The sequence below is a fragment of the Gavia stellata genome, chromosome 1 (assembly GCF_030936135.1).
Source record: "Gavia stellata isolate bGavSte3 chromosome 1, bGavSte3.hap2, whole genome shotgun sequence".
NCBI classification, from domain to species: Eukaryota; Metazoa; Chordata; class Aves; order Gaviiformes; family Gaviidae; genus Gavia; species Gavia stellata.
Window position 1 is genome coordinate 71321190 of NC_082594.1, and position 15132 is coordinate 71336321.

The 15132-nt window shown below is 41.6% G+C and overlaps 1 protein-coding gene across 1 annotated transcript; it reads right to left on the minus strand.

The window, feature by feature from the left end:
* Positions 1 to 2003: 2003 nt before the first annotated feature.
* On the minus strand, positions 2004 to 14676 carry CNOT11 (CCR4-NOT transcription complex subunit 11). Its single transcript, XM_059822722.1, has 7 exons — positions 14244 to 14676; positions 13328 to 13492; positions 8978 to 9130; positions 8205 to 8407; positions 7182 to 7384; positions 5025 to 5121; positions 2004 to 2356 (listed from the first exon to the last, which is right to left on the minus strand). The coding sequence occupies exons 1-7, from the start codon at positions 14674 to 14676 to the stop codon at positions 2159 to 2161; spliced, it is 1452 nt and encodes a 483-aa protein (XP_059678705.1). The 3' UTR covers positions 2004 to 2158.
* Between the last annotated feature and the right edge of the window lie 456 nt (positions 14677 to 15132).

Consider the following 15132-nt stretch of genomic DNA (forward strand, 5'->3'; position numbering starts at 1 on the left):
ACTCCTTTACACTTGCTTCTTTTCTGCCTCTCCCTTCCCTGTGAGTGGTGGCAGGGGGAAGGGAAGGTTGGGGTCAGACCATAATATTTGGTCTCTATTCTTCCCCTGCTCCATCATGGGCTCCCTCCCAGGGGCTGCAGTTCCTCAAGAATTGTTCCAATGTGGATCCTCTCCATGGGGTACAGGCTGCTCCAATGTTACTGTAGAGGTGCAGCTGGCCTGGCTGTGTCCTGTGGTGGGTCTGCTGGAGCCAGCTGGCATGGGCTGTGTCTGGCATGGGGCAGCCCTGGCCTTTCCCCAGAGAGGCTACCCTGCAGCCCCTAGGGGCTTGGGACTATGGAAAACTTGAGAAAGCATGGCTCACCTTACTTCCTAACACGCAAACACTGCAGAAGCATACAGCACATTCAGTTACAAGTTTGAAAGTCTTCCTCAATGCCCAGGGCTCTGAAATGAATGGGATGTGCCCATTGCCCAATTATAAAAAATGTTATGGATGGACCTGTGATAAAACTGTAAGAAAGAGTGTTTTAGATAATTGGTAAGTCTTTTATAATTACAGTACACATGGATGGATTAGGGATGTTAGTACAACTCAAGCAAATACTAGGCTTTTGCTATAGCAGCACAGTAGCAACATTTTTTTTTTGGGAAGGCTTGAACTACTTTTCAGTAATTCTGTAAACCAGATGGTAGATGATTGCAACACATTGAAGCAGTAGTGATCAGTTGTCTGATGGAGCTTATTACTTTAAGTAGTTTTAAACAAAAGTCTAAAATCTATATACTTCTAAAGTTTTTTTTTTAACCAGTTTTTGAAGGATAATAGTAGGTACAAGATAAATCCTGTTATTAATAGTCAAACTGTACTTCAGCTTTTGTAGATGTAAAGCATTAAGGTACAATTTAGTGTACTGGTGCTGCTAACAATGACTTACAGCAAATGTTTTGAGTCTAGCATTGGAACAGACCTTAAATAAGTGCCACTTTAGTTGGCCTAATACATCCTAGCTCTGGGAACCTACACACATCTAACCCCTAATGGCTAGAGAACAATTCTTACTAAAAGATGCTGCTGCATGAGATGAGAGCACAATGGGCTTTTCAATCCAACTCAAATTATTTGGAAAGAGAAGGCCAAAAGCCAGTCTTGACCTTGCAGTATTGATCTTGCACTTCATAAAAACTTGAGAAGCAGATGCAGATCTGTAACAGCTTTCATTTATCAAGCAGCATTAAATTAAAACTAGCTAGCCTTTCAAGTTACTTTCCTTTTCAGTCTCAGGGCTTAAATAACAGCAGCTGTTCTACTATTAACTTAAAATATTCCTTCCCCAGTTTCCCCAAGACCTGGCATCTAACAGCTGAATGGTACTCTTCCTACATGCTTTAGAAGGAAGAGGCCATTTTAATTTTGGTAGCCACAAAGCAACTGCCCATGCAAGTTTTGAAGTGAGAAGATGCTCATGATGACTTGGATGGGATCATCTTTCCTCAGTGAAACATTCTTACAAGCATGAAATAAATAGGTATACTGCAACTACTGATGGTATGAGGCCAATAGTCTGCAAAGTTTCAGTGCTCTTAAAAAGAGAGGGTACGGCTCTGAGCCTACAGTGCCCAACACTTCATTTCTGCCATATAAAGCTAAGCCTTTAGCTTTTTCTAGACATCAAGACAGACTTTCCCTTACTCACCAAAACCAGCATGCATCGCTAGAAGTTGTATCCAGCTCCTAGAAGGTCTTACACAGTAAAGAAAGGGGAAAAAGGAACTGAAGTTATTTACCTTGATACAAGTTGACTTTAATTACTCACAAACAGTTTTGGACACAAAGGACAGTGAGTGCCAGGTTAATACCTAAATTTGCTGTGAAATGGCAAGCATCATTTACATCCTCTCTGGTATTAAGAGCCTGTAGTTCAGGATATGCATGTGACAGAGTTTAACCCATAGTCAAAACCAGCCAAAGTGTAAGGCCTAACACATTTCAGAAACTCAGGCATGTGTATCAGAAAAAGCATTATTTATTGTTTAAATGCATAAAATGCTATTTATAGTGTATTACATCATTAATCCAGTGATTTAAGTTTAAAATATACAATTAATTGATACAGAACGCTGGCAGGGTTTTTCTTTTGCCAGTGACACAGTGGTTTTATTTTGATGTTTTTGTCTCTGATGGATTTTCCCCAGTGTCTAGTGTCTTCAGCAATCTGAACAGGCCAGCTGCTTCTCGTATCCGACTGAACTCAATACAGAATGCTTGCACTTCTATAAACAAGTCCTGTACATTAATAATTTTGTTTCTGATTAAAGACTGAAGGAAGACACAAACAAGACGTACCAGGCGGTTCTGAAACAGAAGAGATATGGTTTTAATAATCCAAATACACGTTTTTAGCCAAGTCAGTTAAAGGACTGTTGGCCCTCAGCAGTACAACTCAGGCATTTCAGGAACAATTTAGCTTCAGCAGTAATCTTATTCCCAAGGTTTGTACATGCTGCTCTTACTCTTCCATCTCCCATACTACTACTGTATTTGAAAAATGGACTCCTCTGCTTTACAGTACTGTACTTCTGGATAGAGGAGCTTTCTCAAGATTAATCCCATGCACAAATGAAGTACCAGATCTACCTATGCACTATACATAATTTCTTTATTATGTAGTCTCTGAATGAAGTCAGAGAGAAGGGATCATAGCTTAAGATGATGTCATCACTAGGGTCTTGCTTAGTCTTATTTTCTACAATAACACCATAAAGAAAAACAAACAAGCTTCACATCTCAAAATTCCCCATTCACCACATGATTAAGGCACTCCAGCTGGGATGTGACAGCAACAGAACTGATCCCAAACTTGCTTTGTGGGAAGCACTCTATCACTGAATTAGCACATGACCCCTCTTGCTCTATCTGAGAAGGAACGGCAGCACCAGGGACACCTAATCCAAGAATGTGCCTCAGAACTCAGGTCTGTGAGCTGCGATTTCCCACCCAATCCAGTGAAAAGATGGGATCTTGAAGTGTTCCTCCTTCCTAAGGGCTGCTTAGGTAGCACCTTGCAGAGCACACTGGGAGTTGGGAAGTGGAGACCTAGGGACTGGCACCTACAATTTATCCTACACAGATCCAGTCACTAACTGTCGTCTTAATACAGAGTACATTCTTCCTCAAGGACAAAAGCAGATCTTTTTCATTGAAGTGGTCTCACACTTCACATTGTGAGAAAGAGTTGAACCCAAACCTTTCTCTAAAAGCAACTATATACTTGAACGATGTTTATCGGACACAACTGAGGGGACTTGATAGATTAGGTGTCCAAAGTATTTTAGATTGACACTGAAAATAAGCTATCAACTATTTTTAGAGAACTGAGCTTACTACTGCAAAATTTGCTACCTATACCAAAAGGATTCAGAAACCAAACAAGTTCTTTCCTTCACTGCAATCAAAAGGCATCACATGTTTTCTCTGCAACAAATTAGTTACAAGAGTAACTTTAACAATTGAGGAACATGAAACTTGGAACAAAAGTACAAATGCAAAATGTTGTCTGACTCCCAATCTTGTGAGGATCATGCCTCTTTTACTTCCAATAGGAGTGGTTTTGTACTGTGCTTTTCAACCAAAACATCTGTGTCTCAGTTGCTGCGAGGTCTCACACACAGTATTAACAAATGTTAGATCTCGCAAGCTTTGCATGCTACTTGGTGATCAGTATGTGTTCCTTGACCTTCTGTTCTTTTTTGTCCCCTGTGTGCCTGAAGCACAGCTGCTATATGGTCTCAGCAGCCCCTTTGACCGCAGTGTCTCACTCTATGGGCATATTCTCAGCTGCAGCCCAGCTCTGCTACTATTTTCCTATTCTGCTACCAAATGTAATAGGCACAGCTATTCAGCAGGTCACAGAGCAAGCCACCCATGTGTATCTGGCAGAGTCCCAAAGCAGAGAAGCATCAGCAGCCACCAAAAGACAAACAGTCATCATCTGGAAGGGTACTGAGAACAAGACAGAGGGAGTTTTGCTGCTATCTAAAACCACATTGCACCCATATCCTGTGTACTGCATGCAATTTTCGTCTCTGCAGCTTAAAGATATAGTAGAGCTAGAGAAGGCACTAGAAAAGGGCACCAAAAAAGCTTAAGGGAAAGGAACAGCAGCTGTGTTGTATGAGGCTAAAGAAGTTGCACTCCTTCAATATGGAGAAGAAAAAGCTGAGGCAGGACTTGGTCAAGATTCATAAAGCCTTGGGTAAACTGAACATGAAACTGTCTTTCACCAATGACATATCCAAAAAACCAAGATCTACTGGGCACTTGGTGAAACCAACAGATCTGTTTAGGATAGAAGGACGGACCTCACACAGCAAGTACAGACAACCTTGCCTGCCAAAGGTGTGGAAACCTCCCCAGGGGTTAAAGATCCTTGAAGTGGCTACAACTTGCATGCTGGTACCAAGGAAGCATGGCAGGCTTGGGAATTGGAGAGTATGGTGTGAGGAAGATAGAAAAGAAAAGGTTTTTAGGTCTTTGAGAAGATCTGCAAGCTGTTGTAGATTAGTAAGTCATGATTGAAGGGCAAGACTTCCACAGGAGTTTTCTAACATCACCTCAAAGGTCTGGAAGTGGTGGGCACACTTGCACAGAAAAGAAACTTGAAGCTTAAAACTAAGCGGAAGGCAACCAACTAATACTGGGGGTGAAGAAAAGGCACCCTGAGTGACAGGTAAACCTTTTGCATGTGAGGACCTAAGTCACATAAAACCGCAGCTTTGCCAGGGAGAAGTGCATTATGTCTACAGAGAAACAGGGAACAGTAATTACCCATCAAAAGGTGAAGAAACATCTGTTAAGCACTATAAAGAGCTGCATAGTGCATTAGGAAAAAAATGTGCCCTTGAAATAAAGCAGCAATAAGACAGAAAAACTTAATGCTATCAGCCTTATAAAATCTCAGCACATATTATACAGACCAATATATGGGACCCTTCTTTCCTAACCCATTTACTAAATTACTCACCTGCATATATTTGTCTTTAATCTGTTCACAGGTGGAGATACAGTTGGAGATATAAAGATGAATAAATTCAGGCGGGAGATCAACTGCAGTAGTAAGCCTGTTCAAATTAAAAATACCCAGTGGTTTATGAAGCCATAAATCTAGTGATTCCATTGCAAAACAGATGAGTTAGACCTGTGACATTAGTTTATTCCCAGTCGTGTCATACAGAACTGATTTCTGACAGCTTCCACAGCCATATGTCTAAACATTTTACATGTCTTCTTTAAGAGTCCAATACTCTTAAACTCTGACACAGTACAGAAGCTGAGTTAGGTTGGTTTCTAGTATATAACATACCTACAAACATTTGCTATATATTACACAAATGAGTCGATACCAGTTTCCAATTTACAATGAAGCACCCAAGCTGAGTACCGAGAGTCTTCTGCAGTAAGCACTGCAATACAGTTTTGCTTATTCATATTTGCCTTTCAGGTACTGAATCTAGATGCTGAAAGTAAGTGGAAAAGATGTAATTTTGTAGTTTGTGGAGATTAGCTGTCTAAGAAGTTTTCCCATTGAATGGGCTAGCATACTGTTAAGAAAATGGGTTGTACCTATATACAGAAGTTATTCTAAATGAAGACAAGGCATGAATGTAAAGCAGGATGGCTACTTAACAATACCACCTTTTGTTCACTTAACCGCATCAAGAATGCCAGTTGCGTTTAAGCAGATTAGTTGTGTGGCATTAACTTTTTGTTGAGGATTCTCACAATAACTGCCCTTTGTCCCACTTAGTCCTCTGTCTTCCACACAAGCATACCTCAAGAAGGATCAAAATTAACATTTCCAGATGGCCTAATAAAAAACACAACTGCTACCTCAGTTGAAAGAAAAGACAGAAGCTAGAGATGAGGCTAATTTTTAGATAAGCAAAAAGAACGTGAATTCTTCATCAGGAATGACTGGATTGTGACCCATGGGAGGGAGTGACAGTCACTACAGTAACAAAAACATACACATCCAGTAACTGGTCATCTTTGCAAGCCAGTGAACTAAACTAACAGCTTCCTGGGACATAGGACATGTACTTGCTAGTGAAAGTCATATATTAACCAGGAACCTGATGTTTGAATAAAACTTCAGACATAATATAGATTGCGGTGATAGACTGCGTTAAGTGATACCTATTTTAAATAGTTTTGAGCTGAACATATCAAACAGTTTGATAAAATGATTTTCTAGCTGAAGTTATCCACAACAAAATACGTATTTCCCCATTCTTTTCAAAGTAGAAACACTTTGCTAATATTAAAGAGTAACACAGTGTTTTCTTTGAATAACTCTTGGAGCAAGGACTGAAAGATTAACTAGCATAGCACCTGTGAAAGAAATGTGCTTTTTACCATACCTAATATAATTTATATTACTTGTAACATATTTTACCATATTAATTAAAATAGAAAATATTTAATTATATAAAATTATAAATAATTAATACAAAAAGTAATATATATGCCTCCACCATCACATCTTTCTGCTGGGAATTTGTGAGGTTTTTTCCTGTTAAGCAGTTTTGCTGCCGCTAATAGGAAGCTGTTAACATTACAGTAATACTTTAAAATAGCACTGTTGTAGAAAGAAACCTAAAAATTGGCGGCTTTCTCCGAACTTAGCACTGAAGATGTTTCAGAGGTTCAATTCTTTATTACCAACCCACAGATAACTACAAATTTAATCCGGACTAAGATAAGAGTTTTTTCTTTAACTACAGGCACCACCAATACAGAACTACACGAAAAGCAAGTAAAGTCTTTATGAAAGAAACAGACTTAGACAGTTCAGTAGTCATAGAAAGCTACAAATACATAGCACTCTCTTTCTCTGCAGGATTAATCAGAGCACACTAAGTTTAAAGTCTTAACAATAAGAGAGCATTAAAAAACCAAAACCACACAAACTGCATAAAGAAATTGAAAAGGGAATGATAGTTTGATACTCTTTTCCTTCACTGTAATCTGACTAGTCATTTCTTCAATTCCTGTTACTTTTAGTAGTCTTTGGAATGCATCCAAATAGAGCCTTGCGGCCAGTCTCACAATCACTTTAAAATGTTCAGTCACTTATTTTACATACTTAAGGAAATCTCCTTAGATTTGAGACAGTACTCACCGATTTACGACTTCCATTGAATGTAAGGACATGTCCATGTTGACCAAGACAGAAAAATACTCTGTTATCTGACTAGACTGCATCAGTTTCAGCAACATTTCTATAGCTACTAAAGGATTGTTTTCAACCAGGTCTGGCAATTTGGCAGGAGTAAGACCAATATGGTAAACAAGCTTGGGGTCCTTTTCCAGTTCTCCAAGGAGCTGTAAAGTAAAGAGAAAAAAAAACAAACCACAACCACCCCTGAGTCTTTTTAACTGTTTACATTACTGCTTGAAGAAACCGCTATAATACATCTAATCTACAGGAGAATGATAACCCTTTACAGTTAGGCATCTCTATTGAAAGACACTGGAGATATACTTTAAAAAGCCCATGTAAAGGCAACTGTGCTCATAAAATCTTTAGTAGTCTTTCATCAGTGGGTGGCAAGGAAGGGAGAAAAAAAAATCATGCCAACTTCAGCCTTCTTCAGTTTCCTGTCCAGCAGAAAGAAACCTCAATTTCGAGTTCATTGTTGTCAAAAAAGTTCTGAAAATAAAGGATATTTTATAGTGCTAGCATAATGATTATCAAAAAAAGTCCACTGAAATCAGGGGTAATACTATCAAATTGAGAAAAAAAATAATTCAGTGTTGGCATTTCTGAAAGAATTACTTACAAAAGCTTCCACAGAAGCATGAACAACTTTGTTATAAAGATTTTTCCATGCAGAAAAATATTGGTGCCACTTATTGATCAACTGTAACTATGTCCAGTCAGTGCTATGAATTTTAAAGATTTCTTCCTTATTCATACAAAACCAAGTCAAAAAGCTTGGGTTTTTACAATTTAAAGTACTTGGAGTTTCCTGAATCCGAACACAGATCAATTAAAGCGATCCAAGCTTTCCAAAATACATGAGTTAACAGATAGCTTGTTAGAAAATCATTTTAGACAGAAAAGCGTGTGATAGAAAATCATTTTAGACAGAAAAGCGTGTGATAGAAAATCATTTTAGACAGAAAAGTGTGTGATACTTACCTGTGTTTGCTGTGGGGAAGTCAAGGGACTTTTAAAAGCTTTTGCCATGATTCTCTTTATCTCAACTCCAGTGCTATTCTTAACACACATTGACTTATCCCACTGAATTGTGTGATCTGGCTCTATTGGATTTAACCATGCCAATTCATCCTCACATATATGGAGTGGAGGCGGTGGTCGAATAAACTCTGGTCGAAAGTGACCTAAAAAGGCAACAATGTGAAATGGTTTTTAAGCTTCAGGTATTCAGTTTTCTATCAGTACAAACAGAAAACTCCCAAAGCCCCCATTTCTTTAAGCTATTATAATGCTGAGAACAGCATTATGATCTTATTTGCCTCTCAGACAAACACTATTCCTGATTTTTAGTGATGCTGTTACATCAGTCTGTTTTTCCTCTTGATTCATATTGCTAAGTTATTGATTGCCTTTTTTCCTTCCACAGTAACTGCTTCCTTGGAAGGTGTTAACAGTCAATGCAGATCTTAGTGTAGAGGACTAAGATCTGAGGGGCATCAGACCCAGTGTTTTAGCCAACATGTGACATGGGTAACAGCTTGAAGACAGACTTCAGATTGTTAAAAGCCTGGAAATGTGAACAGCATGGAGTCTGATCTGGAGACAGCCTGACACAGTTTTGTACTGTTTCATTCATCTTCATTCCCATTTCATACCTTGAAAATACTTCTGAATTACATTACATTTCATCTGGAGAAGTGTAACAACATAGCATGTCATGAGTTTCAGAAACAAAGATGTGAAAATGCACATACTTTCTATAGGAGGTTTTGGTCCACTCACTAAGGCTTCTGTGATCTGGGAGGCAACAGAGCTGTCAAAACCGGAGTTGGAAGAATCTGGGTCAGGATCGCTGAGAATGCTGGGGAAGCTGGCTTTGCTCTGCGTTGGCAACTCAGACTGACGTTCTGAAAGAAGGCCAGTCCATAATGTTAAAGCATAAAATTGAAACAAATATGCCTGGAATGCTATAAGTAGTGAGAAACAAGTAGCTTTAGAGAAGAACTAGCTTAAAAAAAAACAGGTAACATCAACATGAAATTTAGTACTGTGTCAGGTGGCTAGTACTCAGAGTGCCAGCTGACAGGTGAGGGACAGAGGTATGCAGCAAGGATAAAGAAGAAATAGAAATTAATCTGAAACGCAGTCTTGGCTTTAGAAAAGGTAAGTAATGGATATAATCTGTGTCTAAAAGCACATTAGTAGGTTCACATGGTATTCCTGAAAGAGTTCACATGCTATATCTAGTTTTGCAATCACTTCTTCTCAGAACAGGGAAGGGAAAAATCTACACAGATACATTTAGAGACTCTGCATGATAATGGTCATACTAGACCTGAAGTCAGCTGTTCAGATTTATCCAACACATTTCAGTGGCATTCTGTAAGCTACTTTTGCATTCGCTGTCAAGCTACAGTAAGCACTTGTGTGGAAAAAGACAGCGTTTAATTGTTATGTGATTCTACATACATCACCATTAAAGCAAACCTGAGAGGAGCTGAAAGTGTCTCTTTAAAGGCCAAATTACAGATCATAAATAAGTTACACAAAAATAATGTTAAGGTTTAGTATATACAGCTGAAGACTTGAAGAAACTAGCCAAAAAGAAACTCTGGGGCTCAATACTTGCATTGTCAGATTTTTAGGTGTTCTGTCACAATCTATCATGCTTCTGTATCTGAAGACACTATGACTGCAGAACATCACCTGACAACCCTTCCCCTTGCCCCCTTAACAGAGAACATTCAGCAGCAGATTAAGCCTTAATTAATCTGACATCCAAAATTGTTGGTACCACACAAGGAATCCCTTGAAAAAGTTCCACATGAAACTAAACGTCACTCCTTTTCCTGACCAATTGAGTGTAGTGCTGTCAGATTTAGTGTACTGTCCCTATCACTTCTAAGCAAAGTGTGCTTGCTCCTTTTTGTGCAACCACATGTCCCTTCCCGGTTTCCCATGCATACGAACTCTGTTTCATATGACTCCAACCAAATCCACGAGAGACACTGAAACTGTGAGTGACAAAAGGATCATCAAAACAAAGCACCACCCACGCCTAATTTCTTTTTTGGCATTCTGTCCTACTTTATCCAGTTGTTTCAGATCACGCAAACATTTGAATACATGCTCACTGTAGCAGCACAGCAGGTTACGTTTTTCTGTTAAAGGCAACAATTAGCATACTTTCAGTTATTTTCAAAAAAACAATTTTGAAGTCAAAGTCCAAATAAGCTGCTTTATAAAACATGACTTTGACTTTACAAACTGTTTCAAACTCCAGCTTGTGAGTACCTTTACTTAGCCAGTGAACAGAAGGGTTGATTTAACAAATGCAGTTCTATGGAAAAAAAAAAATATACTGGGCATCTTTTTTCAGACATTTTATTTATAGTCTAGAACTTCAATCTATCAGTTGGTAGAAGTAAATGTTTGTATTCCCATAATCTGAAATGATTAATGATGCTTAATTAGAAATATAAAAGTTTAAGATACAGTCCTTCAATTCACTGATTTTAGAAGCCTGCATGAGCCCTTAGTTATATGCATTGAAGCTCAAAAGCTCACCCTCACTGCTTCAAGAATTAGGGCTGGATCAACAGTTTCAGGTAAACAGAAGCAAGAATTAGAACATGCTGATTTAATAGGAAAGAATATAGCATCTCAAACTAAGACATTTAAATTTAAAAAACTGAAAACAATCACTTAGGTTCCCTTATGGAGCTTTTTTTTTTTTTTAAAGGTAAAAAGAAACTCTCTTTGATTCTTAAAGGAAAGCTCTACAATGTATTATGAACTTAACTTTAATACAGGTCAATTACTCTTAGATGAAGTAAGGGTTAGCAGACAAACAGGAGCCCTTTGCCAGATAACCCATCCCTGCAACTAAGAGAAAGTGACATGCTTGATACAGTAACACACCAGATCAACAAAACCAAGTTATAGGGAGAGACCAAGGCTTGAATGAACTGTCTGTAGACCAAAGGGAGAAGAGAAAAAAAAGCAAGTTTTAATACTCATTCCCAAGATGCTCTATTCCAACACTCTACTTTTTTTTGGGGAAAAAAACAAAATAAAAACCAAAACAAACAACAACAAAAAAAGAAAACCACACCCAGAAAAACCACCATACAGTTGCAAGTGAATTGTCACAATGAGCTCAAGTTCAGAAGACAAGCCAAGTGTTTTTTCCTCCCTTTACAAAAAAAAAAAGCTTTTAAAATTATTTAAGTTGATTTTGCAGGTATATTCTAAAGCAAGTCAAAATCATCCTGCTCTAACTAGCCCTGACTTCATCTCAGGGACTACAATTTTCAAGGGCCACCAAGTCTTACAGCTGTTATGTTCTATGAAATGTGGGGGGGAAGGGTGTAAATGCAACCCTTTAAACATTTTATCTAAGCACTGTAATACAAGTATTTATGCACTGTCAGCAGCACAGCTTCATCCTGCATATTGAATCATTAGGAGAAATATACTGAAAACTCCCAAAAAATTCACAGACCTTCTGAAACATGACAAATAGACAGTCAAGAAGCACCACAATATTAAAATAAGCAAAAGATTTATCTTCCAAGAAAGTGATTAGAAAGCAGATAACCATTCTAGGGAGCTACAGCAAGAAGCCTGAGAAAGACAGCATGAAGCTTCTTCAGATGCAGCTTGTTTTGTTACATAACTCCTACAACTGCTCATAAGCAATTAATTATGCATGTTTACTGTATTATGTAAATAATTATACAAGCATATCTTACAGGGCTTAATTTTGCAAAGCCCCATTAATGACTTTGTACCGTACCCTAAGCCAGCAGTGTCTTCTATTTTAAAAAAGGGCAAATTAAAATGCATGGCCTAGAGTACCCATCCATACAACTACAGTTTTGAGGTTCTCTACGTGTTTTATCTTTAATGAGAACAAACTGTTCAGAAGGCAAACACAGTACCAAGGGGAAAACAAATAAAAACAAATGAAAAAACTTCAGGCTTCTTTAAGGCACCACTTATGCCTTATGCTAAAAATCACAAGTTATCTCAAGTTTCACAAAATCTGAATTCGCAGAATTATTCTAGAAAACACAGACAGGATGAACGGAACAAGAACCAGAAGGGTTTGTTTCCCCCTTGAAGGTATGTTAGGCTATTCATCTTGCATTTTCAAAAGATCCTGCGGTCTGGAAATAGTAGCTAAGGAGGACATCAGAGGACATTTGTACACGGTGAACAAGGGACAGTATACCACAGCATAACAAGCCAGTGACAGATTCTACAAAAAAAAAAAACCCACCCCACAGAAAAAACGACGATACCAAGATACAACCGCAGGACAGAGAAAGCCTAGTTAGTGCCTGACCTCAGAGCAGTAAACCACATTGTACAGATACAGAAGTGGGATGGTCAGTTTTTAAACGAGTAGATCCATTTGCACATACCTAGGGAAAAAAACCACTATTTTTTGCTGTCCAAACTGGTTCCTTGTTCCCAACAATATTTTCATATTTCAGATTAGCTCCAGATGTAACTCATCAGTCAACTTGATCAGAACAATCATGTTCCTGCTCCTTTTCTCCTGTCAAAGGATAAGCATCACATTGCTTTTCTTTTCAACTTAGTGAAAGTAGACCACCTTCCCTCTTGAGACTCTCGAGCTAATGCTGTAAGATCTGACTTTATTTTGTAAAACTAAAGATATAATTGTAACATCCAATTCCCCAGGTGCAGTTCAGGTACTGGTACGTGACAGCGTGACAGTTACGCTATGTTCTCTCATACTAGAAATACTGAAAAGGGATAAAAATACACCAAAAAAAACAAAAAAAGAACCAAAGCTTTAGATTAAAATCTTCCTATTTTTGCAAAACGTTCTCATGTTTAAGGCAGTGACATATATGCTTAAGAAACTGCTTGTTACGTAGGATAAAACAGTTAAGATGTAATCTCTGCTTGAAGTTTCTCTATGTGCTTGAACACGGGTTTGAAGACCCTAAAGCATAGTTCAACCTCTTTCGTATTTAGGATAGACAAAGAGTGTTTCTCAGGTAACTCACAGCCACATTACAATTAGCAGTTCCATTCATAATTGAAGTACAGCTGCAATTCTTCCTTACCTGCTAATGCCAGCTGAAGCCCACTTATATCCACTGATTGGGCCATGTTCCCCACGTCCATTGAAGCAATCTGCCGAGGAGTCTTCTTGAATAGTTCCCTAGGAGGGGCCAACATCAGTTGAGAAAGAAAGAATTTTTCTGGAGGAGTTATGGGAGGTAAGAAGCCTGTGGAGACACAATGAAAAACAACCCCCGATTTTTAAGGCAGCGGCATTAATGGTTTCCATATGCTTCACGGAGAAAAGCAAAAATAAAACGCAACTAATGTGTTATTTATGGCAAGATCAGTGCAACTGACGAGTCTTTGTGAGTACATGCAACACAGCTACCTACTCGGCTCCTAAACTGATATAAAATACAGCGTTATACCGATCGGTATCATGCATCTTGACATGCAACATCTGATGCTAAGCCAGTCACAGTGGTTTCTTTACATGCTTTCCAATTTAGACAACTAGTGAGCTATGAAATATGACCAGGCACTGCAATTCGTACTGTGTTATAAAAGTAATTTTTTCAGAAACTGATTTACCCATCGCTGTCATGCTTGCATTTACTGAAGTCGGAACAAGCGTTTCACTCTCATGTATTTAAGAGGTTTGTTTCACAGCTTTACAGCTGCCAAAAGTCTCCTATCACCGCCAGGTTTTTGCAACGGCTTTCTCCCACAAATCCCCTGCTACGGTCCGACCAAGCGGCCTGTCTGACATCAAGCCTGGAGACGCGGGCCATGAAAAATTCCCACCGCTTTTTCCAAACCCGCCAAGCGCAAAGCCACCGGCGGGCAGCCCAGACCGGGCAGCGATAACGAAGCCGCGCCGCCGAGCGGAGCCTCCGCCAGGCCCTGCCGCGCCGGGGGCCGCGGGGAGGGCTCCTCTGCCCGCGCTCCCCCCCCCGCCCCGGCGGCGGGACGCACCTGAGAGCGGCGTGCGCTCCGCCTCGTCGCCGCCGCGCTCGGGCGCGGGGTTGAGGAGGTGGGCGAAGACGGCGGCGAAGGGGTTGGCGGCGAGGGGCTCGGTGCGGTACATCTCCCAGAGGAGGTAGAGGGCGGTGAGGCGCTGCGCGGGGCTGGGCAGCAGGTCGGGCTGCTGCAGCAGGAGGACGAGGACGGAGCCCAGGCGGAAGTGCTCGGCCTTGCCGAAGTAGTGGTGGAAGGCGCTGGAGAGGCCCTCGAAGGTGCTGCCGCCCGCCTCCTCCGACACGATGCTCAGCAGGCTCGACAGCTCCTTCGGCGACAGGCTCATCCTGCCGCCCGCCGGCCCGCCGCCGCCGCCCGCCGCTCCGCCCGACTCGCCCGCCTCCGCTCCCACCTGAGTGCCGGGCGCCGGGCTCCCCCCGCCCCCGGGCATCCGCCCCCGCCCGCCGCCGCCGCCCGCTCCGGCCCGGCCCCGCCGAACCCCGCTGCCGTAATTCCGCGCGCGCTGTCGCGCCGGCCCCGCTTTACGGCGCGGCCGTAAGGCGCCGGGGCGTTCCGGCTCGGCGCCGGGGCGACGGGGAGGCGCGCACGCGATTGGCCGCGCGGCAGGGAGCTGCGGCCCGGCCCGCGCCCCCGCTGCGGGGAACGGGATTGGCCCGAGCCGGCCGGCGGGGGCGGGGCGTGCGCGGGCGACTGGCGGCGGCCGCGCGGCTCCGCGCTCCCCGGTGGGGCCGGGCGGGGGCGCGGCGGCCGCTGCGGCCGGCAGGGGGAGCCCGGCGGCGCGCGGCTGTGGCGGCCCCCTCTGCCCGCCCCCCGGGCCCGCGCAGCGGTGCTGCCCGGGATGGCGGGGGGGCCCGCAGCGCGGGGGGGTGTCCCGTCCCCGGGAGTG